We start from the raw sequence: 27,318 nt of genomic DNA on the forward strand, positions 1-27,318 counted from the left end.
GGCGGGGTGCTGACGTCATCGGCGCGGGACGCCGCTCCGCTCTCTCGCTCCCCTGACCGCTGGCGGGCGGCGAGCCGAGCCCTGCCGAACCCAGCCGAGCCCTGCCGAACGCTGCCGAACCCAGGCGAGCTGTGCCGAACCCAGCCGAACCGTGCCGAGCAGTGCCGAACCCAGCCGAACCCCGCCGTGGTTTAAACCGAGCTCGCGCGCCACGCTGGGCTCTGCGCGTGCGCGGCCGTTGAACGGTCACAGCGCCGGCGGAGGAGGAGCCCAGGGGGAGCCCGCGGAGAGGCTCCGCGCCCCTCTCAGTGCCCCCTCGGCCCTTCCTCCTCCTCCTCCTCCTCCTCCTCCTCCTCGGTCCCCGGGCTGCCCCCGGGGCTGGCGGCTTCTCGGTGAGCGCCCGGGAAGGGAGCCCTGAGGAGGTGAGTGGAGCGCGGCACCGCGGTCCGGGGATGTGGTAATTAATTAATTAATAAATGGAAGCCCTCGTTAAAGAAAACAAAAAGCCGGGGCGGCCGCAGTGAGAGCAGCCGGGCTTGTCAGGCTGCATCCGTCCTCTGCTTGCTGTGTGGGTAAACACTGCGGGTAATCAATATCAATGCTTAAGACCTAATAGTCCTGGAAGCTTGCCTTTCCTTAAAAATGTATTTTAAATATGCTTTCACTAATATTTATATTTTTGAATAACTAGGGGCGTGTGTACATGCAAATATTAAAAACTGTTAATATACTTCTTGATGTCTGACTGCTCACATTGTTTTCAGTAATAAATGTATTTGTGGTCCTTACACTGGAAGGTTTAAGCCATTACCTCAGAGAGACTTAAAACAGCATAATACAGGCAGAGTAAAAGTAACAGGTGTTCAAAAGGGTTTTGAGAGAATAATAAATATAATGGATAATTATACTTAATTTGGACAAATATACTGGAGAGCTGGTTGTTGCTGAAATATGTTGCTTCTGAGCATTTACTATTATTATTAAATATTAAATTAATAATTGAACGTTAAATATTCTTATTTATTCTTTCACCTGAATAGAAATAGTACGCATGGTAAGGGGCTGGCTTCTGATTAGATCTTGAGATCTTTGCAGCCCTTTGTTGTTTTAAGGCCTTTACAAAGAAAATGAGAGCAGTGAAGAGCTTATGAGGTAAAAAAATGAATAGAATGAGTATAAAAGTCATGCAATCTAAGGTATGAAATCCCTTTCCATTAGAATGAATAAGAAAAACAGACTAATTCATGTGTGTTGCAAAAAGTCTGGAGTAGTGTTGCTTTTGTTCAGTTTTGAAGTAAAAGTTGTAGTCAGGCACTTTCTACTACTGTGTGTAACAGTACCATGGGAATGCAGTAAGAATAGTAATATAAAAAAATAAAGGGGGCAAACTAGGTGAGAGAGTCAGTGAAAGCTCATAAAAATCATCCTAGTACACATAGGGCATTAGCTGAAGTGTTTTCTGAAGTGTAGGAGGTTATTCTAAGTATTTGCCCAAACTGGATGCACCTTTGAGGCCTGGAAAAGTTCAAACCTAGGATTTTATTTTATTTTTCAAGAGTGGGAACAGATGATGTGAGGAAGTCAGAGACCAGTGAACCTAGTTTTTATCCCCTGGAAGATGATGGGGAGGTGACTTGGGAGAAGACTGTCAGTAAGTAGAAGACAATTAAAAACGACGTGTGAACAGAAGATGGCCTACTTTGGTTTATTAACAATCAGGACCAAACTTCTAATGAGGATGGAATCTAAGTGATTTTTCTTGAGTTTTACAGGATTTCTGCCATTGTCTGGGTTGATGTTGTTAAAAGCAAGGACTGAAATGTGGTCAAAAATAATTTCCGTGAGATCTGTGTACAGCTGATTGAAAAACTGATTTCAAAGCTAAGTTTAGATAATTCACTGTTAGGGATGTTGTGAACTCATGGGGAGTTTTGTTTTGAATTTTTTTTTTTTTTTTTTCATGGCAAATACAACACAGGTACATTGACAAGTGAGAAGGATTGCAAGTAAAATGATCAAAATCAGTGTAATTAATCTCAATAGAGATGAGAACTGAGGGAGGAATTGAACACGGACAAAATGTCAAAGGCAGAAATGGAAAAGGTGTTACTGAGTAGCAAGCAGTATCTGCAAAAGTGTATGAATGCTGTATTGTGTAGTAAATGAAATATTAACAATATGATGTTATTTGAGTAAGAACCTTTGTTAAAATGGTATGCCATTGTTTTTTAACCATAGTATGTAGATCTTTTAGACCCTGCAAAAATATTTGTTTTGCAAGACTTCATTTTTCAAGAAAGCTAAGTGGCATAGGCACTCTTCTAGAAAGGAAACAAAGTAAATTTGGGTAAAAAAAAAAGTTTTTTACGTAAGTGTTAGTGATAAACTAGTCCTTGAGTTCTCTGTAAAACAAGAGAAGAAATCATGCTTGTTTTTAAGAAGATAACATGGGTTGGATGTTAAAGCAGAAACTGTGTTTGCAAGGAGATAAAATACTGAAGCTGGCTCTGTGAGAGGAATGTGAATGGCTGGACAGATGTCTGATGGTTATAGTCTGGTCTGTCAAAGATCCTTATAGATGTGCGTTTTAAGCCTTTCTGTACTAACATGGTGGAATTAAAAATTGTACTTTGAGAAGTCTGCTTGACAATCTGCAAAATTTTCATTGAGCTTGGGTATGAAAAGAAAGGGTCAAAATGTATCCTCTGTCCCCTCTTCAATGTGATGCAAGAGTGTATGTTTTGTGAAAGGTTTGCTTTCAGGTGTGCATCTTTTAAGTGTCTTACAGTGCTATAATCAGAATGACTTATCTGCTTTGATTATGAATGGTAGAATGCTTGAACCATCTAAATCCACTTCGCTGTGTTTATGAAATACTTCTGTTAAATTGGGTTTAATGGTTATTTCATGCGGAGGTCCTCCAGGAAAGAGCTAACTTTTCTAAGGAAGATGCTGAGGGATAGAGTTCAGGTTGGGTTAAGAAGCTCAGCTTTCTTGTTTTAATTAAAGGAAGCATACTTTGCTACTGGAGAGCAGCAAAATGAAAGTGTGACATTGATTATATCATTGAGTTAATAATATGTTCACGTTGCAATTAAAGAAACGGCAAGCCTACTGATGATCATTTGGAATAACTGGATTGGAAAATTGAAGATGTTTCCAGCCAATGCCTCTATGGATGCGATATGTCTTTAAATTTTTAGCACATACTAAGTAGAAAGGCTTCTAGACAGACTGCTTATTTTCTCCAGAGCTTGGGGGGAAAAAAAAAAACACCATTGTGTTCTTCTCATTCCATTGTCTTCTCAGTCTAAGATTTTTTTTTTTATAATTTGGTGACTTAATTCAAATGCAAGTGTGGTTTTATTTTTAGTAGTAACTATTTGTGTCTTTCCCAAAATAAGGAATTTGTACTTCTAGTAAAATGTCAAAAAGTGTTGTTGTTTTTTTTTTTTGAGTGAGTTGGCTTGTATTATTTTCCCTTGTACTTCTATTGCCTTTCTTGCTTTTAAACTTCTTTTTATTAGGAAGCTTCAGCAAAGCTATCTAGAATGTATTGTTACAAAGCTGGTTAAACAGCTTCAGTCATGAAAAACTGACTGGATTAGTCCAACTGATTAGTTCACACGCTGAAGGTTTTCAATCTTTCATTATCACTTGTCTGTGATCTGTGACTGATTTGTCAGTGATTCTCACTGTCTGTTTCAGATCCCCAGCATGTACACCTCAAAACTCTGAACCAAAGCAATACAAAGTTGTCTAGAACTTCTCTGTGTGCCCTAAACCTTGTAAGAAATCTCAACATGCTGTTCATTCAGGGATTCTGAACACTTTGGACAAATAGGTGATTTGAGTTTTAAAGTTCTTAAGAAAATAAATGTAGTCTCTTCGATGATTAATAAAGATAACTTGAGTTTTGGTTATTGGGACAAAAATGTTTATTTTTCAGATAACCCCAAACTAAGTGTTACATAACTTTTTCCAAGACAGTTTTAAATTCTCAAAAGAATATTTGTAATACTGTATTTGATTGAAGTTGCTATCAGTAAATATAAAGCAAAGTTGTCCTAAGAAGCTACTAGAGTATATTATTTTCTGCTATGGTCTATGATCTGTTCTAGACATGAAAACCCATTGGATTTGCAGTGTAGCCAACTCATCAGAGCACAGCTACATTTTAAAGACTCAATAAACATCTGATAAGTTTTTTTTTTTTTTTAAAAAGGATAACACAATACTTAAATACAACGGGGAGCAAAGATTTCTGTTAGTGTCTAGCTAGTGGCTAAATGGTTTGTCCATTTCATTTTTTCTTAATACTGTTTAGCTTTTGAACACAAATTTTGTAGGAAAACTTTGTGATGTTTTTAGAATTTGTAGATCTGTGAATTATACGAGCATATACAGGATATTTGGGATTGGATTGGATGTGTAGCATTCTACTCATTTTTTTCCAAGATGATGATATTTGATCAAGGCATTTTGTTTGTGGTCTTCTGCAACAGTTGCTGTTATCAATGCTAAGGTTTTACTACATATGTAATTGTTTCTTAATTTTTTTTAATGGTGATCAGGACTGCAATCTTATATCTGAATGAGTCATAAACAAAAAAACTGGTAGTCATTCTCAACTCTGCAAAATTAAGCATTAGGCAAAGGCCAATAGAAAATCTTTGGTGCAGACCAATATATACTACAGAACTCAAATTTCTGGTGTTCAATAAAGTTTTTAGCTGCAGAAATATTCTTATATTGGAAAATACTGTTTTTGTCTATGGCTTGTATTGCTTCTGTAGTGGGTAAGGTCTGGATTCTGTGGATATCAAACTAATTCAGAATCTCTGTCTAGGTGGGGTGCTGGAAGTCTTTTTTTTTTGTGATTTAGCAGAGCATAATATGCTGTCATGCATATAAGCAAAGGATTAGAAGTCAAGTCTAATTCATTGACTCTTGAGTGCTTTACATTTAGTCTTAGGCTTTTGATTCCTTGCATGGAATTTGTTTCTTTGGAATCCTTTTTTTTTTTTTTGGTGGGGGGGGGCTGGGAAAGGAAGCCTTTAAAGCTATTTCCTAGGCAGTAGTAAGGGCCTCTACATGACATGAAGAACAACAACTTCTATATGGCAGTAGGCCAGGTGTGAGACTGAATGATTACTTGAGCAGTGTAAGTCACAGGTTACTGATTCCGGATGAACTTGTGAAGTTAAGTAAATGGACCATGGATACATGTGGCAATGACCTGTCTCTTCCAAATAAAGGACTAAATTATTTATTCAAATTTTCCTTTCCTATTTTTAAGAAGTGTCTCAAGGAAGACTGGTTTGCTCTAGACTCTGAACTTGGAGATTAGGAAAACTTGTGTGTGTGCTAGGACAGAAAATGAAATTGTAGTGCTAGCCTTTAAATCAAAAGAGTCTGTTTCCATTTCGCTTGGAAACAAAAACTTCCTAAAACCCCCAAAATGAAACAATAACTAATTCTGTATTTGTGTAAAGAATGATACAAGTAATGTAACTTAAGAATGTTTCCAGTGTACAACCTATTTTTACACAGACAATTTTTTGCATGTATGTGGAACCTCATATTTACAAGATTTAAATATTGAATCTATGATAGTTTATAGAACATATGGTTTATACAAGTTTGAGGTCAAAGAATTAAATCTTCTATATGAACAAATACAATCCTTTAGTTTTCCCATCAGCCTTAAAATATGTCAACTAACTTGTTTGCTTGTTTTTTTATTAGAAATGACTACCCCAAACAAGACACCACCTGGTGCTGATCCAAAGCAATTGGAGAGGACTGGTACTGTTAGAGAAATAGGATCACAAGCAGTTTGGTCACTTTCATCTTGTAAACCAGGTAGAATCACAATGTATGATTCTATGTAAATTGTTCTTAGAAAATGTAATGGGTTATGTTTTGATAAGAAGTCATACATGCAGAGTGTAGCAGTAGAATTGCTGTAATGTAAATTACGAGGAGGGTGTCATTAAAAAAAAAATTGCCTAGTTTGATGCAATTTGAAAGAGTTATAACTATATTAGAAACCCTAAAATTAAGAAATATGTCACATTAGCAAAACAGAGCTTTTGCTGATTTTAAACTAAACCGTATTTTTACTTGTTCAGTGAACAAACTGAACTGTGTAAGCACTGTGTAATTATTTCTGTAGTTTGGCATTGACCAAGTAAGTATCTTTGATTTTAAGTCAGACAAACAATCCATGCAGTTAGCCAACATAAATATTCCATCCAGACTTTGTGTAGCTCTCTAAAATCCTGCAAGTAAAATGAAGCCATTGTAAATGTTGCTGAGATATCATTAGTGATAGTTTACACCTGCTCAAAATATCTACAAATCTGTTCTTTTCACTTGAAGTGGTTGAGCTGCTATTTCGGAAACAGCTGTTGAGTGCTGATCTGATACCTAGCTGCAGCCTAGTGTCAGTGATCACTTCATACTGCAACATTGCACTCAGGCTGGTCTGATGTCCTGGTGTCTCTTATTTGAAGAAAAACATCATATGCCTCTGTCACTTCAAATGGAACAAAGATTTCTTATTGAAGATAAAACTGCCTCTGCTAAATTAAAACTGCAGCTTTTGAGGGCAGTTATTAATGATGTGATTAGTAGAAGGGTAGGTAATGAGGGAATGGAAAAATAAATGTTCAGAGTTGTTTCTTTAAATGTGACAGCTTTTATGAATATTGGTTTTGGCAGCTATTGCTTGTTCTAGCTACTAACTTTAAAAATATTCCAAGAAATGGCTTGTAAAAAATAAGTTATATTTGCTAAAATTTTGTAATAATTGAATGATCTGTTAGTGGTGGTTGGACCAGATGATCTTGAAGGTCTTTTCCAACCTTAATGAGTCTACGCTTTTCATGTAATTCATTAGTTCAATTATAGAATAGGTAGAAATCATAAAGTATTGTTCTTGCAATTATGAGTTATTTCTTCACGTTTGGAATTCCAGGACATGTTGAAAGGTAACAACCACCCCCCAGATATCAATAAGAGATAGAACATAAAGGCACTGTAGCACTGCGTTTTTATTGACAGACACCTGTTTTAGTTCTGTCACAAGAACAACTTGAATCTTTAGAAGTATTTCCTTATGTTATAGTTTAAAATGTGTTTTAGTTTGTAAAAGCTGTAAAAAAAAAAAGTCTGTGATTATATCACAGATAAAGAATATTCAAGATTATCACCTTTTCTTTTTCTTAGGATTTGGAGTGGATCAGTTAAGAGATGATAATCTAGAAACTTACTGGCAGTCAGATGGATCGCAGCCTCATTTGGTGAACATCCAGTTTAGGTATTAAAAATTACTCTGTATGCGTTAGAATGTTTCGCTTAACTTTGTGTGGATGACTGTTCACCAAGACTGGGACTTGGGAAGTGCGTGCACTCTTGGACTAGTCCTGTGTTACCTTACAGTGTTCATGAAAAAAAGTGTTTTTTTTTTTTTAAATTGTTATCGCTACTGAATCCCTAAATGAGCCACAAAAAGGAATCTTTAATTCCATTTGTAGCAGTTTCACATTTACCTACATAGGGTGACATTTGAATCTTGACTTTTTCTGTCATAGACTGTGATTTGAAGGGTAGCTGACTGTGTTTAAAGCAGTCCTGTATTTAGCAACTGATTGTCTGAGAAACCTTTTCCTGTTTTATTCTGCTGTGATTGACAAGACTGGCTTTTTGAGTCACCTTGACGATTCTTTTGGTATAGTAGTAGAGCCCATATTTGATAAGCGAAGCATATGTTTCATCACATATAAGTGGCATTTTGCATTTGGCATTTTGACCTTTTGTTGTAGTTCTTGGTATAATGCAAGTTCAGAAGACAGTTGAAGGATAATAGTGAAAATCTATTATGTGTGCGTTATCTAATGCATGAAGAAAATCTGTTGATTTAACAACAAGGTTCTTATAAATCAGTAGGCGCACTTTTATATTAAGTTTTAAAACATTCAGATTTTACTACAAAATAACAACAAACTCTTCCTGAATGTTTTTCTTTAGGATGCTTACATTGTTTCTTTTCTTCTTGCAGGAGAAAAACAACAGTGAAGACCTTATGTATTTATGCAGACTACAAATCTGATGAAAGTTACACTCCAAGCAAAATCTCTGTCAGAGTAGGAAATAACTTTCATAATCTCCAGGAAATTCGGGTAGGTCAATGGTATTTCACTCTCTTAAAGTAGTCCTCTCTATGCGTGAAATGTTTTTGGAGGTGAAATGGCATTGTTCTTGGAGGAAATATCTGGGTTGATTTTGGTGTTTGCTTTTACTTTCTTATTTTGTAAAATTGTTAGGTTGGTTTCTGTTTTTGTCAGGCGCGACTACCAACATAGTTATAACAGGGTTCATATGTAGATCCAGTAATGGAATAAAGAGTGGGATTTTGCAAAATAGGATTCTTTAGAATTAGTGTCTGGAAAGCCTATGCTTGGAACAAAGCAACCAAAGGGAGACTCAGCTTCTAAATACTTGCAATTTTAGACTTTAAAGGTGGGGGAAAGCAGGAATTCAAATTCTTTTCATGAATTTAAAATACAGACTTTAGTTGTGGCTCTGGATGGTGCATAAATATCTTTGGTGTCAGTCTGGAGTTAGATTTAATTTCTGGGAGGCTGCATTTATTCTCATTAACTAGTAATGTCTGTTTCAAAGCTCATTTTGAGGCCCTGGCAAGAAGAAATTGCAGGGCAACTCCTCCTCCTCATCAGTTATGCAAAGTTTTCTTTGTATTCTATTAGGTAAAGAATCTTCATATAAGTGAGAATTTGTTATTTATTTCCTGATAGCTGACTCTAGCTACTGTTGATTGTGGGGCTAGGTAGATTGCAATGTTAACTCTTCCAAAATAATAATATAAGCAAACAATTCTCAATTTAAATTGAAAGTTTAATTACAATTAAAGAGTTGTGTATTACAGTTAGATATGTACATAAATGATGTTTTACTTCTGAGTATTGTTTTTGATCTTTCTCACCGCTTTCTTGTAGCGGGCAGTCACTGAAATACACGAATTTTGGGAAGTGTGCAATATTTTTATTGTAACAATAAGATGCAAAATCCAGTTTCTACTCACTAGGTGTGGTATTTGATGCTATAATATTTTAATCATTAACATTCTTCTTATTTACAAGAGATAATAGTCAACAGTGTTTTTCCACAATGATGCTTCTAGCCAGAAGAAAATTTCTTTGAAGAAAAAACTAAGATCAGATACGAGTTGCTTTAACTGTTTAGTGTACTAGCCTTTTGTAAATAGTAAAGGCAGATTTCAAATAATTCATATCTTTATGGGAGTTTGCCTTGTAAACTAATCAGGTTACTTATGAGCAAGTATCTTTTGATAATTTTGAGTTATAGTGACCTCATGTTTCATCTTCCTCGTCCCTGGAGTTCAGCTGCTACTGGCAGCTGTATTGTGAAGGTTTAGCATACCTCCCTTATATGGCAGGTATTACAATAACAGAAGGATCAGTAATAACTAGAAAAAGGAGGTATTAAACAGTGGTCTGAATTTGGACTTCTCTGCTTTTTGTTTCCCTTCTTGTTTTTCTGTGTTTGAAGTCCCTACAAGAACAACTTGTAAGTAGAAGGCTATAGCTGCAGTGCGGAAAGAAAGCTTAACGTGCCTTCACTATGTTGGCAGTCTATTTCCTTTCTCAGATTTGTGCTGTTCTTTCAAGTTATGGGTAATTATGCTTTTATCCTAAATCTTAAATGGAAGAGCCTTGCACTCTTTTGAAGTATTCTTCTGATATGAAATGACACTACTTGAGGTGTCTTTCATCAACTGCATATTCTGTCTTTTAATCTTAATAACATCGTAGCTGTTTGGGAGTTTGAGTAAGTTTAACAGTAAAAACAATGTATTTTTCTCAGTAGTCTATAGGCCTGTTTTGTGAGTGTCCACTAGATGTCATTGTTGTCCTTAATTATCAGTTTCTTTTTTTTTGCTTGTAGTCTACTTTTCCAATAATTAAATGTCTTTTTATAATAATGTTTATTACAGCATTCTGTGTGTAGCCTCAGTGACATAACTTTCTTATAAAGTGGTGAACTTCCACTTTTGAGGGTATATGTGTTAAAAACTTATATAAACAATAAAACATATTTGTAGAATTATTTTGAACCTGTACTGTTTATTATGAACATATTAGTCTTCTGCAATTTCTCAGGAAACTTTTCTTCATTTTTTTTCTCACTGAACACAATTCTGTACACGATGCATTTGGTTAAAAAAAACTTGTACATGAAATGTTTCGTAGGTCTTATAGTATATTAATGGGGCTGTAATATGTTTCATGAGAGCAGTAATTGTTATGCATACCACATGCTCATATGCTTTTTTATTTTAAAACTGAGAAGAATATGTGGTCAAGCTTCTTACTAATGAGGTGTGATACTTTTGATGCTGTGAAATACTGAAGACTAATTCTCTGGCCACTAATGTTAAATATTGCTATCAGTTTTCAGATTTTCTAATGTGCTTGATATTCAGAATGCATTTCTGAATTTTTTCTTCAATCTAGAAACTTTTTCTTCAGCTTTTCTGACACATGTTGTTAAAGCATGGTGAACCATTATGAGCTCTTCACAGAAATCTGCTTAATTACACAATGATTCTGTTGGCTTCAGGAACGATGGACAGGGTTGGAAATCCAACTAAATCATTTTATGTTTTTCATGAATGCTCGCCCAACTCATAGTATCTAAAGAAAGTCCTACGATGCCTCCATGTGTTCTTTTCCAAATGGTCTACTTGAAACAATGCCATGTGCTGTTAGGCTAGGTTTAATCAATAATACAACAGTAGCTTGAGTTTGTGTTCTGGTTTGTAAGAATGTCCTTTTTTGGAACCTAAAATTAAATTATTTTCTCAATAAAGAGAAACAAGTCATTTATAACCCATTCTATAGGTGAGAACAATCCTTGTGATCTGGCAGCGTTATACCTTTGTTTGACTGGAGGTACTGCAGTTGAGATGTGTGCACAGTAAGCCTCCTCTGACTTAAAGTGCCTTTTTACCTCAACTGTCAAGTTTGGAGAACAAGTATTTTCTTGTTTCCCATTTTAAGAGTTCTGCAATGTAATGGTGCAAGTAGTTTGTATGGACAAGATAGAGATACTGTTTTTTTAAACAGACCTCAGTATGTGAGATAAATCATTATACTTGAGATAAGTCATTGTACTTTTTCACAATGTGAAAATAACCTGCTGTAAAGCAAGTGAACAAAAAGCTTGCTGTAGGAAATCGCAGGTTGCCAAATGGTGCTCATCTTCCTGTTTGCCTTTATACCTCTCCCAAAACATTTAGGTCATCTGCAATTCATCTTCCCATTATAATGTAATCTTTTAATGGTAAGCTTAAGTAGAATTTCAGATTATATTTTTCTATTAGTTTCAGTGGTTTCTGCTGTTAGTCTGTAGTGTAGGGACTTTACAGTTATCTTGCTTTGCTGTGTGAACTCTATTAGTGCCAATTCTATGTTGTTTGTTATAATTTATACTTTGGGAAGATGTTGGCCAGACTTGGAGAATTGTTACTTCTCACATCCTCTCAAACCTGAGAAGCTGCTCGTGTTTAGTCCCCAATTTAAAGTTGCTGTCAGAGGCAGAACCCCTCTAAAAACAAGCAAAGTTGTAGTGTGCATTACAGAGGACTCAACAATAGAATACGGTGTACGTGTCTTGGCAGTAACTAGAGATGCAACTGCAAAGGTATAATTTGTTTCCTATTCCAGTAAGAGTTCTCTTCCAGCATTCTTTTGGGGCTTTTTGTGATTTCTGATTTGGAAGACTTGCTTTTTCATTTAGTTTGTGTAGTTCAGAGAAAACAGCAAGATTTGTGATAGGCTCATGCAATTGCTAGTGTATGGCATTGCTACATGTACTGTTTTTCAAATTATATAAGGACAGTAATAAGCCACATGGTGGATAAGACATACTAATGTTTGGGTTTGAAAAGGAATCATCAGAAACCCCCTGTGAAGAAGAGTAGCAGACCATGAATGCTCTTTGTTTATGCAGTAGGACAAGTCTGCACGCAGAGTAAGGACCTGACTTTGTGTAACCTCAGTAAGTAAGATCCTTGCTTGCTATTTGCCTGTTCTGGAAACCATCCAGGCAGAAGCAATGCTGCTAGAACAGGGTAACTCCCGTGGTTAACAACTGTTACAGGTATCCAGTGATCCCTCACTGAGCAGTGATGGATAGCCTTATGTGGGATGAAGATACATTGTCACTGGCAGTTCTACCTAGCAGACTTCGTATCAAACAATGATACCAAGTATTAAATGTTGCTTTAACTCTGTTGTTGTCCCCTTTTTTCCTGGAACAAAAGCATACTTAACCTTTTCATCAAGACTCAGTTCTGGAGATGACTTTGCAATATCCTTGCTGGCAACAATGTGGGTCTTCTGCTTTTTGTCAGGCAGTATAGCTGTCTCTTTTTGAATAGCTGTTTATTTTGTTTTCAGCTTGTTTTCTGACCCTTTTGGTTTTGATTCATGTTTTGTAACTGGCTGCTCCCCACCCATAGCAAGCACAGCCATATCCCTGGTGCCATGGTATTTTGGCCAAGCACCACGGACAGGGGCGCTTCTTTACTGATTTCAGACATTCTGTGCTAGAGCAAGGAATTGTCAACCAGGAGAATGTCCAAGCTGGGGAGCTTTTCTCAAAGATAGTTAAGGAAGTTCGGACTCTTATTGTAATCTTGTTACTCTACAGTGTCCACTGTAGCAAGGAGGTTGGACTTCTCTAGATCAAGTTCTGAATTTCTGAAATTCGCCTGTTCTCTGTATGTGATGTAAATAAATACAGATACTGAGAAACAAGAAGATGTGAACTTGTTGTAGTAGTGTTGCAAACTCATGAATTAAGGAAGTGTACTGTTTCTGAGTTTCTGGTCAGACATCTCTAATGTGCATTTTAAATAAGTTTTCTCTGAAGATGGAATATAGAGCTGATAATTGCTTTTTATTTAGATTCCTCACTAAGTTTCAAGTACTTTTACTAGAAACCCTTCCTCCATATTCTTTTTTCACATGTAAGAAATGATGCAGTGCCAATCCCCAATTATTCCTTGAGTTCAACATTTCGCTTAAAAATACTATAGCTTTCAGAAAACTTCACCTGATGCTAAGAAAAGACTAAGTTTTACTTTCACAGAATTTCAAATCTAGTCTTTCGTGTCTGTCTCTAGGAGGTTGGGTCAGTAGATGAAGTCATCACACCAGACTGTTCATTTTGATTGTTATCTAGCTGTTTTGCTGATTGGGCGTGGATTTACTTCACCAGGATGCAGACAGTATCTGCTGCTAACACCTGCAATTTACCACTACTGGAAGCTTTCAAAACAGAATAGAATGATCCACAGGTATTTGCTGTTTATTAAGCCTTGTGATTGTTGCCAAGGGGAGGGGGCCAAGTTCAGGAAACAGGCCTATTCCTGCTGATGCCTACCTTCTGAGAGAGCATGTTTTGCCAGTCTGGGATGTTTGCGTGAATCCTTATTTGCAGGAGAAAGGCTAGTTTAATAACTTAACATCACTGTTCCCTGCAGATGTCATTGCCTGTAGAGATGATATGAACTACTCATTGTTCTTATGCTTTTGGAAATCAACTAGTATATGCTTCAAACTTTGGAAGTTATAGAAAGGATGGCAGTTGTTTTGCTCTTTATGTCCTGGAATGGTAATATATTGGAACAGAGCCATGCAATTGTGAGAAATGCAGTTATTAAAAAATATATTTTGTGGATATGAATTGCGTGTACAGCAACATCCACATTAGTTCTATCATCTCTAAAGAATGGAGGCTTTTTTGGCCCCACAACATAAAATCATTCAATGTTTTTCTTTCCTTTTTTTGAAATGATACTTTAAAAGAGAAACATCACTTCTGATGGATCCTAGAATTTCAAAACCAAACAAAAAACCCTAAACATTGGTTATTACGCTGTGGTATATGTTGCATATAGAAATGTTTTCTCTTGTTTTGTATACCAGTGTTCAAAAATGAATCTTTATGGAGGGACCTTTTCCTGTCTACAGAGGAACTCAATCAGGAAAGGGTGTGATAAAGAGGCCCTTTTAATTTTAGTACTGTCAGTCTGACTTTACCTACTGAAGTAGAGGAAAAGTCATGTCAAAGAAAGTGGCAACAGCTCTATGGAAGGCAGGAACTTGATGAAGTACAGAGCTTTCCGTAAGGGAGCTCAAATATATAAAGCCTAGGAATTTGAAAGCATCTCCTGGGATTATAACCTTTGTTGTGATTATTCGATCTAAGTTCTATCATGGCAAAGGAATTAGAAAATGCATGTGATTTTTCATGTAAAAGTAAAAGAATTTCTCTCTCTCCACTGCAGTTAGAAAAGGCAAGATAACTTACTAATCAAATTGGCATTACACAGCAGAGTGTAAATGATTAATACCTGGTTTGTAGTGACTGATTAAATTGTTACATCTCTTTTTGGTTCATGAAGTTCAAGTAGGAGGATCTGAAAGGAATTCTTAAAGCTTGTTGTTTAGATGTTCTAATGTTGGAATGATTTTTCTGATAAGCAAAGCTTAAAACTCCAGTTTATAAATGTGCATCATCAATGCATGCAAACCATCCTTTAATACAATGGGGGAGTTTTTCTTAGACTTTGATGCAAACGTTCTCCAGTGTATCCTAGTCATAATACTATAAACAAATTGTAGTCCTACCTCTGGCAGATGGGAACAGTTTGCAGATAGTGTCCCATATTTGCTGTGGGTGAGAATGAGAGTTAGACAACTGATCTTTCTAAATTAGTATTCTTGCAGTTATCTGAATTAAAAAAAAAAAAAGTGATAAAATTGTGGCTTGATAGCAAGCATAGGATAGTATAGAAAACTGCAAATTTAGATTTCTTCAATGCTTTTGAAGTAACATGATAATACTATTGTAGAATGATAATAGTGAATGGTATTAATCATTTTGAAGGAACGTTGATTTGTTTGTAGTCTGTGCAGATACTCTATACTGTTGAACCAATATGCCAAGTCAAAGTCCCCATCAAATTGTGCCTTTATTGTCTGGGTGATGTTTGAGGACTAACTGTAAGAGGGAACTGAGGTATAAGATATGATACCAGTGTGCAATGTGGCTTTGATCCCAACAGGTAAGCATAGATGCAACTGTAGTACAGTGTCTTGACTCAGTATCCTGATCTCCAAACCCTTGCTCACATAGCAATGAAGCATGTTAAATCAGACTTCCAAAAGAGACTTCCTAGTTAAAACTATTCTCCCACTTACACTGCAAAAGAGCAGGCTGAAGATCTGCTAATACTTACGTTTTCACGTGAATTTATATGCTTTTTCACAGAAACTGATTTGATACTCAGTTTGTACCTGACCAAAACTCATAATTGTGATGTTCGTTGAGACCAGATTACTTGAGAAGGTTTGGTAGTTTTGTTTACATCAATTAGTTCTGACTAGAATTGGTTTCAATGGTATAATTTACATCTGCCTACAAGAACCCAAGGTAAAGCACCATACACACTCATGTATACAGTTCCTTCTTCTGTTAAAGCAAAATAGAGCACTCCCCCTTCCAGGCCTTAAAACCTCTTCTCACTTGTTCGTCAGTTTCATTAAGGCTTTTGTTATATTGACTCAGCTTTTTTTTGGTAATGCTTTTCTGAAAAACTATTTGTTTTCAGTGATGCTTTAACATGGATGAAATAGATGTTAGAGGGTTAATATACTGTGAATACTTCTGTGTTATTCACCAAGGTTGTTGCTTTATGGAATACATATTTCCTTATTGATCATTCTGGGGATTGTCTCCTGTTCTCTGGAGTTCCCCGATAGTTTCAGTAGTCGGTTCAACTTTTGTAGTGAACTGTATAACACCCAAACTGGTAGAACAGAGCCATGAAAGATTGCCGGTTTTCCATGATAGTTAGCCTCTTCTTGATACCCATGAAGGATTTGTTCAGGGAAAACCTGAATAATGAAGAACAGTTTACTGTCCTGGACTGTCCTCTTTACTGTGCTGAGTTAGTACAAATGAAGAATCTCTACTTTGTAAGAAATAAATTCTGTATGTGAAGATAATAATAAAAGGTCTATGAGACTAAGGTCTATTACTCTTCATCTTCACACACTTAGCTGGCAGCATGGCCACACTGCTGACCTACAGAAATTCTAGCTAGAACTGTGGAACAGTCACCTTCCCCCCGCGCCACCCCCCCCCCGCCTCCTTCTGCAGCTGATTTTCCCCCATTTCACTTCTCCCCTCCACACGCACACGCACACACACGCGCCCCTTAGACCTTCTGTTGTGCTGATGGCTTTTGTGAAACCATTTTATGTAGCCTTTAACCCTTCATGCTACATATAGCATCTCTTTGTTTCTTTTAAATCATTACTTTACTTTTTTTTTTTTTTTCTTCCTTTTTAATGCTTGGATAGAGCAGAGAGGCTGATCTGTCTCTTTGACTGCATTACCAAATTTTAGGAGCTTCTAGGGTGATCAATCAAGTGTCTGTGTTCTTTAGTTCCTAGGAATTAGTCCAAATGTGTATATTTAGGTACAATAGATCATATATATTTAAAAACAGTAGCCCCCCTCTTCATTCCTTGAAATTCAAGCTGTAATCAAACTTATGTGCTATCAGGCTGAGGGGAGAAAAGCATGTTTTTCTTTTACATGCCCAAAATGTAGTGAAAATCCCTGTGGACAGTTGTGTTTACAAGGGTAACTGTCTGCATTCAATTGTGGGTTATAAAAGTGCTTGCTTGAATAAATAGACTGAGCTATCAGACAGAACAACCAATAGTTCGTTGGACTAATTGACCTTGTCAGTAGAATAGAAACACTTGCAAATAAAATTCCCATTGCCAGAAAAGTTGCAATGAAAACCCCTGAAGAAACTGTGTATATCCTCTAACTATCTTGGAATGCAGTGATTCAAGCAGCAGACATGCAGGGGGGATGGGGGGAGGCATCATTAACTAAAAGTTTTATATACCAACATTTTTCAGTGATCTCTTTCATAGCATGAGATTATATGCATTCCTAAAATCATTAAGTAGTTTGCTTTCTCTATTCAGAATTGTTTTCCAACAATTGTTGTTACTTTTACCATATCTTGAGTCTCCTTGTATTTGTTTTGCTGGTCTGCTTTTATTATAACGTACCCTTTTCAGAAAAAGCAAAGATGTTTGGCTAGTAACCACAGCATGTTGTAATGAGGGTGGAGTATGTTTGTCATTCTACAGTAATAGCTGACTTACATAAATGCCAGTGTCTATAACCACTCATACTGTGGCAGTTTATCTTTTTGAATATATTCAAATTGCGTAATGATGGAAAAGAATCACAGTAAATAACAGAATATCTGACTTTCCAATTGAAAGTATGCTAGAACTGTTATTTTACTTTACTAGTGATGAGTCATGTATCTTCATACAAAAAAAAAATTTCTCTCTAGAAACAAATCTTCACAAATGAATTAGTCATATATCCAACATTTCCTTTAAAAATTGGATAATGTCACACAGGTGGAAGTAGAATTATAAAAAAAAAACAGCAGTGGAAGACAACAGGTTTTCACTGTGTACTATAAAAAGATTACTTTGGTTAGAAAAAACAGGAAAGATAGCATTTGGGGGAAAAAAGGTCTGAAAAACAGTCTAGTAGGTTGCTAAATAAACTTTAGAGATGAAGGTTTAAAAAAAGCACCAAGATTTGTAAAAAGGGGGATAGTGTATTTCACCTTAAGTAAGGGACAATGTGTAATAAGGGATTTTGTGGTTTTACAGCTCGGTGCATGTGTTTGAAAGCTGTTCTCTCAGCAACGTGGGTGGCAGGTTATGCTACCATATAATGTATTGTAGTTGGCTCTCCACACTTGTCAGGGTTAGCGTTCAACCATTCGGAAAATTTTCCCATTGTTCTATCATGTGAACCAAGACTAGTGTTGAATTCCCAATAACCTTCTGCAGGAAAAAGAGGTTTAATTAGAAAGTTTGAAATTTGATTACTTCTGTTATTGTCTTAACGTCCTTTATGATAATTTAGGTGTTTATCTGCAAATGTGATCAATTTTTTCTCAGAAAGCTGAAAAACCAAACTTAACACTGTACTGCAGTTGCTTCAGCACTTTTAAAAGAAAACTTGTATACTCAATTCTGTCTTTCTTCAGCATTAACACTCTATTTCCATCTTAAACATGTTTGCTTTAGATGGATCATAGCTTTTGGCAGCTACTGCATTTTTAGCAAATAATACTGTTTCTAGTAAGGGTTGCAAAAAAAAAAAAATATCTTTGTGTGAGGTCCTTGTAAACTGAACCTTGGGAACGTTATGTTATTTCTGCATTTTCCCTTCTTTTGTGCTTCTTCTCTATTTGTGACATGGTTATAAATTACATCGTTTGAACCAGAGAATTAAAAGCATTTTATTTAGTGATTCCAGTAATTTAAAAGAGAGAATGTTTGTTATACATGTATTTTTTTTCTTTTTACCTGTTATTTCAGAGGCTGGCACACAGAAATAAGCAATTATGGTATTGAAATTCCATTGTGCCAGCACCTCCAGGGCATAATCCAAAAAAAAAAAAAAAAAAACCAAACAGAAAAATCGCCTGCTGGGTTGTATGCAGTATGCTTGTGTGAACATCAGTGTCTGCTGTTCACACATCATTTTTTTTTTTTTTTTTACTGAAAGTTCCTGTTGGAATAAAGGTTCTGTGTTTGGAGAGTGCACCTTATTTGATATCTGTTGGTCAATGTTTTTCAAAGTTTGTGGGCGTTTGTGATTACAGTTTACCAATGCAGGCTCACAAGATACTTCTTGCAGATAGACATTAATGCTTCAGAATTAAGAAAAGCAGATACAAGGTTCTGGCAATATAAATGGATATAGCAAGAAAGAGGTTGATGTTCTTCACAACTACATTTAAACATTCTGTTTGGAGACAAAACATGGGAATGAGGAGACAGGTGGGTGGAGGGGTAGATGACAGCATGACAGAAAGGGCTATATTACTTAGTTAACCTGCTTCAATATTTTAACCCCTTTAGTTCCTCTCTTTTTTCCCCTTTTTTAATGCAAGAGTGTTGGCTAATTGATATTTTAAAGTAGTATGTGTACATCTAGCATTACAGCTGACATGGGTTTGGGTGTTCAGGATCAGGTAGAATGTCTTCTTGATGCTGGATCATAGAATCACAGAAGGGTTTGGGTTGAAGAGACCTTAAAGCCCATCCAGTTCCACCCCCCTGCCGTGGGCAGGGACACCTCACACCGGACCAGCTTGCCCAAAGCCCCATCCAGCCTGGCCTTGAACACCTCCAGGGATGGGGCATCCACAGCTTCTCTGGTCTGGTGCCTCACCACCCTCTGAGTAAAGAATTGTTTCCTAACCTCTAATCTAAATCTTACCTCGTTTAGTTTAAGACGATTCCCCCTTGTCCTATCACTATCTGGCCATGCAAAAACTTGCTCTGCATCTGTTTTATATATGTATGTTTCATAACATATAGTGCAACACCCCTGCTCCTCCTTCACTGCCTGTCTCTTCTGAAAAACTTGTATCCTTTGATTGCAGTGTATCAGACTGCGCTTTTCAGTTGATAAGGATTCCTTTTAACTATAGCTTATAAGACTAACAGTATTAATTTGCAAACTGTAGTGTGTAGCAATATTGATTTTTCTCATTTGTTTTTAAGGGAGAGACTGTTACAATTTCTAATCCTCTGCTAGGTTTGTAAAACTTAAGATAAAGGGAAGTTATGGTAAATCAGATTTTAAGGTTCAAGGTGGGTAAAATGTTAGTTTATCTTGATATTCAAGATGATTATCAATTTGCCTGACCAACTATTGCTTAAGTCCTTCTACCAGTGTAATTACCAGTGACAAATGATTTTGATGTATGTTAACCAAAAGCATGTCTACACCAGTAATCTATCAAAAAAGAAAAAAGATCAGACTGACTTCACTGTTCCCTGTCCCCCCTCCTCCCTACAATGTTTTAAGATCACATCATGACCACAGAGCTACATATGTCTCTTTCATTCAGTGTAGTAACTGCAGAAGTGTATGCATGTCTTTACTATTTCCTATTATTAATAAGGTAATAGATTAATTCTCTAAGGTATAGATTCAGTCTTTTTTGGATTGAAGCATAATACTTTTCTACTCAGGTATGGCATTCTGTGTTAAGTAGGAAATCGTGTAGGAGTTTGTTACTGAACTGTATCATGTTTTGTGAACAAATACGCTGTAATCCATTGCAGAAATTAGGTCAGTAAGGTCTTGGGGAAAAGAAGTAATAATAAAAAAAAATCTTGCATCTTTTTTCAGCTTTCCTTACTTGTAAATACTTGAAGGGAAGTTTCAAGTAATACTTTTAATCGTGTGTCTCCCGAAGGTGGAATTGCTTTGTGGATTGTAATTTTTTTGTTGTTGGGTGTTTAAAGAGGTTCCTGGTTTCATCTAAGGAAAAATAAATCTTTGTTTTCTTTATTTGCCTGCTGTATGGTGTATTGTTTGGAGGTGGGGTAAGCATGTGGCAGAATATGATGAATATTTTGAGGAGTGCAGACACTTGACTTCACTCCAGTTAATCAGCAGAGCAAGAAGGTGAAGAAATTGTCTGGAGCAAGGGACCTTTCTTTCATCTCCAGGGAGCATGCTAGAGAGAAGATACTGGAGTAGCATGTTCTGGTATCAGCAGACCTCTATTTGAAAGGGAGGTTCTGCTTTTCTGTAGCATGGACATTACTAAAGAGAGCTGTTCACACTTTTAATTTTCTTTTTCTTAACACATTCTGCAACAGTCTTTTTTCCTGTCCTTGAAGTTGCCCGGTTATCCAAAGTTACCTGCTCTGGTTTTGGATCCCATATGTAAAAACTTTTTGGGAGTCCAAGATTGAAGCATCTTCTTTGAAAGATCTGAACCACAATTTTTCTGTGTCAAAAATGCTACTAAGACCACGCTTGCTTACTATCACTTTTATTTTGAAATATAGAGGTTGTTAGCCAGTTGGGAATACTTTTCAGTGCATTTGAGCTATTCTTTTTTCCCACAAACTGTAGATAAGGGTTGAGAGGATAAAGTCAGTGAATTATAAATAATCAGCTTTGATTTACCTGATTGTCTTCACAGGCTTAATTGTGGGAAGTAATCATTGGAATGAGTACTAGATGATTTCAAATAGTGAAAAGTGATGAGGAAAAAAAAGTGTAGAAAGGCCAAGACAAAGATTATTGCTGATCTTCCCATGTGCTACTACTAACCCAGCATAGAAATTCTTTGTAAAAGAAAAAACAGCAGCTGACATTTAATTTGTGTTAAGCATAAGAAAAGATATGAAAGGAATGGGAACTTCTAAAGCTTGCAAAGCACTGAGAAAGTCTTGTGGTGTCATCTCAACTGGTGCTGGACGTTACCACACCTTATTTTTTAAGTAGCCAACTTGTAGGCAACCACAGCTGGGAACGCCCTGTGACTCTCCTTAACAGTTCATCAATGGGCTGAGGAGAAGTGGCACCAATGCGGAAGAAATTAGGAGCCAGTTTGTTCACCACTTATTTTCTAGCCTGTGTGTGGCTTCTATGTTATAAGCATCTTTATTTGTATCAGTACAAATTCACTGTGGTTTTTGCTACTTGTAGTAGTATTTCCTTGTGGCAAAGACATTGAAGCGTAAGATTTAAAAAATGGAGCAAAAGCCAACAGAAAACACATGGCATGTGCCATGCTTTATGTCAGGCCACCAGCGAAACAAATAACCAAACATTTCCATAAATTCACAAGTACCGTTAATATATGTAAACAGTAGTAAGGATATATTATTCTGTTTTTATAAGCATGCAAACAGACTTTCTTAAAGTGAAGTTAGATCCACAAATTATATCCCATAGAGGTATATGAGGAGTCTTTTTATCATTAAAATCGTATTTGTATCCTCATTCCTGAAACTTAACATTTTGATGGCAAACATGGAAAGCTGAGATTCTCAGCATCATTAGAAAAGTAGTTTTATAACCTGACTTCAGGCAAAAATTTATACAAAGGAATGTTGTTCACATGACAAAGTCATCCGTGAAGTTCAGAAGTAAATGCTATCTATACTTAGCAATTAACAAATATTCAGACAAAATACAAAGTTCCTGAGCAAGGACTTCAATTGCTCTAGAGCTATCTTCATGATAATCCTTTGCAGAGTTGGGTCTTTCTCCATTGATTGCCTGAATGTTATTTTTGTTGGGAGACCTGTGTCTGCAAGGAGCTTTGGCCAAAATAATGCTAGTAGCATCTACATAGAATTCTTTGAAGTTCTTTGGGGGGGGAAAAAAAAGCAGCAAATATGTTTTTATCCCATTCCCTGTCTCAAGTAGACCATGGAAATGTTTCTACAGATCTAAAATGTAATTTATTTTTTTCTGAGGGCTGCTCTCCATCTTATTCTGTCATAAGATAAGAGATCAAGCATTTGAATCAGAAAAACCTTTCCCAGGATTTTCCTGTTTTCTGTAGAAACACACAAAAGAGTGTGGCATGAGAGTGATAATGTGAGCATGTGTGTCTGGCTTGAGGGACTGTGTTCTCTAGACTTCTTAATCCAGTTCCTAAACTAGGTTTATCTCATATTCCTATTTTATTTCGGAATGAATTCTGGAATGTTTTCTGTCTCATCTTAAAGGAATGTTAACAAATACAGTTTTTGAGGCTCTTTATGAACACTGTTCTCAGTCTTGAGTGAACTATGAGATTTTAGCCCCTAATTCTTTTTATGCTTTTATCTTTTTAAATTTCTTCTTTCCCCCTTTATCTGTTTGTGGTCAAATTCAACTGTGTGTATGAAGGATTTTTTGGTCATTTTTAGTAGCAAATGCAGAAAATTCTTGTTCTTATGCTGTTTTTTATTTTTACTTCTTAGCAAAAAATAACCTATCAGATGTTACTGAGACTAACTAGTGAGGTTAAAACGAAGTTGTTGTTTTTTTTGTCTTGCTTGGAAAACAGTTGCAGTTCCTTATTGGGGTAATGACTTACAACTACTGAAGTAGGCTTCCATCTGTGTTGTAAAAGTCACTGTGTCTATTGGAGAGGTTTTCCAAAATAGTCTTTGGGTAAACCTAGCATTGCTGGTTTAAGAACTTCTGTTGTGGAGTTACTAGACTTTCTTCTTGTTTGTATTGTCTGTCGTGAGGAGAAAGAATTACTTGCATAGCATTAAATTAAGCAGAGGACCATATGTACGGACAGTTCTTTAAGACAGGCTGTAAGACACACAACTTGCAATCCGATTCCATCAGCTTGTTACTGACCTTACATCTATAAGCAGTAAGATGATGTCCAACAGTAGCTCTGGTTTTAGGACTTAGTAGGCCTATTGGTAAGCAAGTTTTCAATTATGTCACTTCTGGGTTTTGTTGTTTCCATATGCCCCCTCGTTCTTCAGGAGCACACATGATGTTATTCTATTTCCATTTTCATACATTTGATTGTAAAGAGCTTGCATTCTTAATATCTGTTGAATGTAAGACTATGCAAGACTCCTGTTAGTAGACATGCTGTTGCAGTAAGATAACATTAACCCAACCTAATATGTCCATTTGAATATCTTTTTGAGCTCTGCCTTTTCGGAGTGAATAGCTACTTGAGGACTCGTCAACTCCAAGAAAGAAGTCAAGGAATGGAGTTAATCTATATTGAGTGAAGCAGAGTCTGAAGTTTGACTTCCATGTTAAACAATGAAACGCAGCCTTGCATTTTACTGGACACCCTTTCATATGGATTTGTAAGAAAGCCCGAGCAGAAGGTTAAAAACTCTACTGTATTTGTTCTGGTACACTAAAGAAAAAGAAATTTTATGTAGACTTAAAATTAAATGCTTCCATTGGGCAACAGTCCTGATTCCAACTTTGCAAATTTATGGAAGTGTATTCTGGCTCATATAAAACTACCCAGCTGAACTTCTGTGACAGATGCACTATTTCTTCTCCTTTAAAGTTCATTCATATGAAAATATATCTCCAGTTAGACGTGTTTATGAATTTGGGATCCTTCTCAGATGAGACATAGTGTTGCCTTTTTAAATTTACACAAATAGTTTTCACAACAGTCTCTTGCATTTGTTTCCAATGAGCAAATATTCCTTGAGTTTAATGTTACATCTACTCTGGATCCTGTGAAATGTTACTCTGCATTTGCTTATTGAAGTCTGGCATGCTATAATGAGTTTAGGTAATGTTTCAGTTTATTGGGTTTTGCCCCACTCACTATCACTGAGTATCTCTATCAGTTTTGGAGTCTTCATCCAGATACAAGAAAAGTTTACTTGCTTGTATACTGTACTTGCATAGTATTTGGCAATTACCTGCATAGGTTTAGGGTCTTTTCTCTTTTAGGAGAGGCAACCCTTTTTTTCATTTTTTATTTCATTGGAAACAAATACTGCTCAGAAAAAAATATATATATTCTTGTAGACCCAGGATAAATGCTTTTGTATAACCCCATTTTTTTTTTTTCAAAGCAGCATATTCTTTACTAGTGAGATTTTTTTCTTACTTGCTAGCACTCAGGTATAACTTACTGCATTAGAAATATAGTTCTCTTCAATGTGTAAAAAGAGCCCTTTACAGTGAGGGGAATGGTTTTCTTTTGTGTTAGATGGACCTTCTCTCTTCTGTACCTATAGAGGGTTTTTGAGAGCTAGCAGCTGTCTGCTACTACAACCACTGACTTAAAAAATATTGTTTCCCCATAGTCATTTTCAAAAGTGCTTCAGCATTCTGTGGGATGCAAGGCATAAAGTGTAGTCAGTAGGGTATCTCTTCTAAGTTATTCAGAATGATTTGATATAAGATTAATTCAGTGTGACTAGTGTTCAGACACTTAGAGCTTTATTATCGTTTCATAATTTGATTTTTTTCAAATACTTTCTTTGTATAATTTAACTGTGGCTATGTCTAGACATATTTCCTGGGTATGGCTAAACAATTTTGAAGGTAAAGTATGAGCTGATTTTTTTTGCACTTTCACACAAACAAAATATGATTCCTTTATATATGGAAATGGAAACTGCAGACATGGGATGTACAGCTTTTCAAACCTCTGCACCTTTGCAAGAGTAGTTATTTCCCAATAGATTTTCAGTCATCTTACCTTCCATTTGTAATGGATTTGTGCAGTGCATTCTTGCAGTCCATTTATATTGTTTTCTCCTTGTGTTATTTGGTAGAACTAAAGTTTCAGACTACCCAGCAGTTCTGGTTTGGAAAAATTGATATGACCTCTTCCTTTACCCTATTCTGTCCCCTGGTTTCTCATAAAAAACCTTAATTTTGTCTGCCTTTTAAGGTAATCTTGTATATGGCTATCTCTTAATGTGTAACTATGGTAGAAGTTTCTTTTAAAATGCTTGTTTTTGTATGATGCTTACAGGAAACTCCGCATATTTTATTCTTAGAGGGTTCTGTGGTGTTCTGTTACCCCTCATGAAAGGCAGCTGCTGATATTAATCACCTTTTTGTTCTATTCACCAGTCAGCAGTCTCATTTGTAGTGTAAATTCACCTGAATTTCAGATTTTTTTTTAGTATATTTGCTGTCTAGTTCTTTGCTGTAATATATTTCACTGCTTCTGTTCAGTGTTTTCTGTCCTCCTTATATACTTGTCTGCTTTTTCATTTTCTGCTATATTTCCTGTTTTCCACTACCTCCTTTCAGAAGATGGTTGAAGTGCTATCATCTTCCCTGAGAGCAGCCTGTCATCCTCAAATAGTAGGAGATGATGTCCCTATTTTGGATGATTGCTGCTGGAGAGTGACTAAAGCTTTTAGATCATAGTACAGTAATTGGAGAAGTCATAATTTGTGTGTGTGTTTTTTGGGGTGGTGGTGGTGGGGAACCTTAAATTCATGACAAAGACTTTTATTTAAAGGAATAGTGATGTATCCTCTTAGCTAACTGATAACTTTATCTATTTTCTTTATTCTGGAAACCTTAGCCATATACTTAATAAGATGTTTTTTGGTAGTTTTGTCACAAATAGGGCTATGACTTCAAAGTTCGAATGCAGAAAGTGTAGTTTATCAGAATGAATTTGGCAAAATGTACAGGGTTTTTTGTTCTTGTTTTTCGGGGGGAACTGGAAGGAAGAGTTGCGTGTGGAAAGTGGTCTCTTTTTCCTTTCTGTATTCTGATTGGATAAAAGTTTTCAAAGGAAACTAGAAGGGTTTTCAAAGAAACTCCTCTAGGAATCACATTTGCCATGTTTATGTAATAGTTTTCTCAGTTTTTGCAGTGATTGATCCTTTAAACAACTGTCAGAGAATCTCTGAGTTCTCTATCATCACACAGCATGCTAAAAATACGATTATCATATCATCTGGTCCTAGCGTGCTAGGCACCTGCTTACTAGGATACTTACCTGTTACCTTGTTAGTTTTAGCTCCTCTTTAGTTACTTGTCTGTAAAATGAAAAAATGTTGCAGTGAAATAATGTTTTAGGGCTGAAGTGCTTCCAAAAAGGTACAAAATGTTTGATTTGCACCTCTTTCTAGAAGTGCCGAGCAGCAATATTTTCTACTTTTTTTGCTTTTTTTTTATGTGTATGGTTTCCTACCTCCCATCCGCATCTTTCATACTCTGAGCTACTGATAATTTTAGTTGGATAGTACCCTGTTTAAAAATAAAATAAAATTTCCCTGTTCTCTGTCTCGGAATTCTGGAAAGTTTAAAGACTTGCAGAAACCATAGCTTTTCCAATCATTCATTTTTACAACCAGACTGTTCAGATGCAGTCCGTTCCAGTATGTCTGCAGCTTAGACTTTAAACAACTTAGGTACCAGAAGTAGGCAAACTGAAGCAGAAAATTTGTTTTGGGCTGCATTACCTATTTTTTACACTGTCAGCCTAGCACTCTAGAGCACAAGCTCAAGAATTTTTTGTTGCTTTTTTTTCAGCGTCAACATATTTTCTGCCAAGCTCAAGGGAAGTAACAGATTCACATTGGAGCCAAGTCACTGTAGGTCTGAAGGATCTCCTCTGGTATCAAGAGTCTTCTCAAAGTTTAATAGTAGTGCACCTGCAAAGGTATGGCATTCCTGTCTACTGTGACACAGCTGGTAAATGAGAAGTAGGTCCCAGCAGGAGAATGCTAATAAGCTCAGGATATGCTTGTTCTCTCCTTTCTACACCCTTGATTGATCCATAAATGAATTTTGAAGAACATTTTTTGTTAAACAAGAGATCTCAAATGAGTTGTTGGGATTGATTTCAGTTAG

General features: G+C 36.4%; 1 protein-coding gene across 6 annotated transcripts in view; it reads left to right on the forward strand.

The window, feature by feature from the left end:
- Positions 1 to 8: 8 nt before the first annotated feature.
- Positions 9 to 27,318, forward strand: part of ANAPC10 (anaphase promoting complex subunit 10) — a 38,358-nt gene continuing 11,048 nt past the window's right edge. For 2 of the 6 annotated variants that reach the window (XR_216894.6, XR_002399726.4), the window contains exons 1-5: positions 9 to 422; positions 5,749 to 5,865; positions 7,234 to 7,324; positions 8,066 to 8,186; positions 26,998 to 27,127. Coding sequence is in view for 3 of the 6 variants with exons in the window: in XM_027455783.3 (XP_027311584.1) it covers positions 5,751 to 5,865; positions 7,234 to 7,324; positions 8,066 to 8,186 (327 nt within the window). In the remaining 3 variants the exon portion in view is untranslated. Of the gene's footprint in view, positions 423 to 1,556; positions 1,652 to 3,708; positions 3,845 to 5,748; positions 5,866 to 7,233; positions 7,325 to 8,065; positions 8,187 to 26,997; positions 27,128 to 27,318 lie in introns of all 6 variants that reach the window. The other 4 variants (XM_027455783.3, XM_005014668.6, XR_001187452.5 and 1 more) reach the window with 4 other exon arrangements.

Source organism: Anas platyrhynchos, chromosome 4 (assembly GCF_047663525.1).
Source record: "Anas platyrhynchos isolate ZD024472 breed Pekin duck chromosome 4, IASCAAS_PekinDuck_T2T, whole genome shotgun sequence".
NCBI classification, from domain to species: Eukaryota; Metazoa; Chordata; class Aves; order Anseriformes; family Anatidae; genus Anas; species Anas platyrhynchos.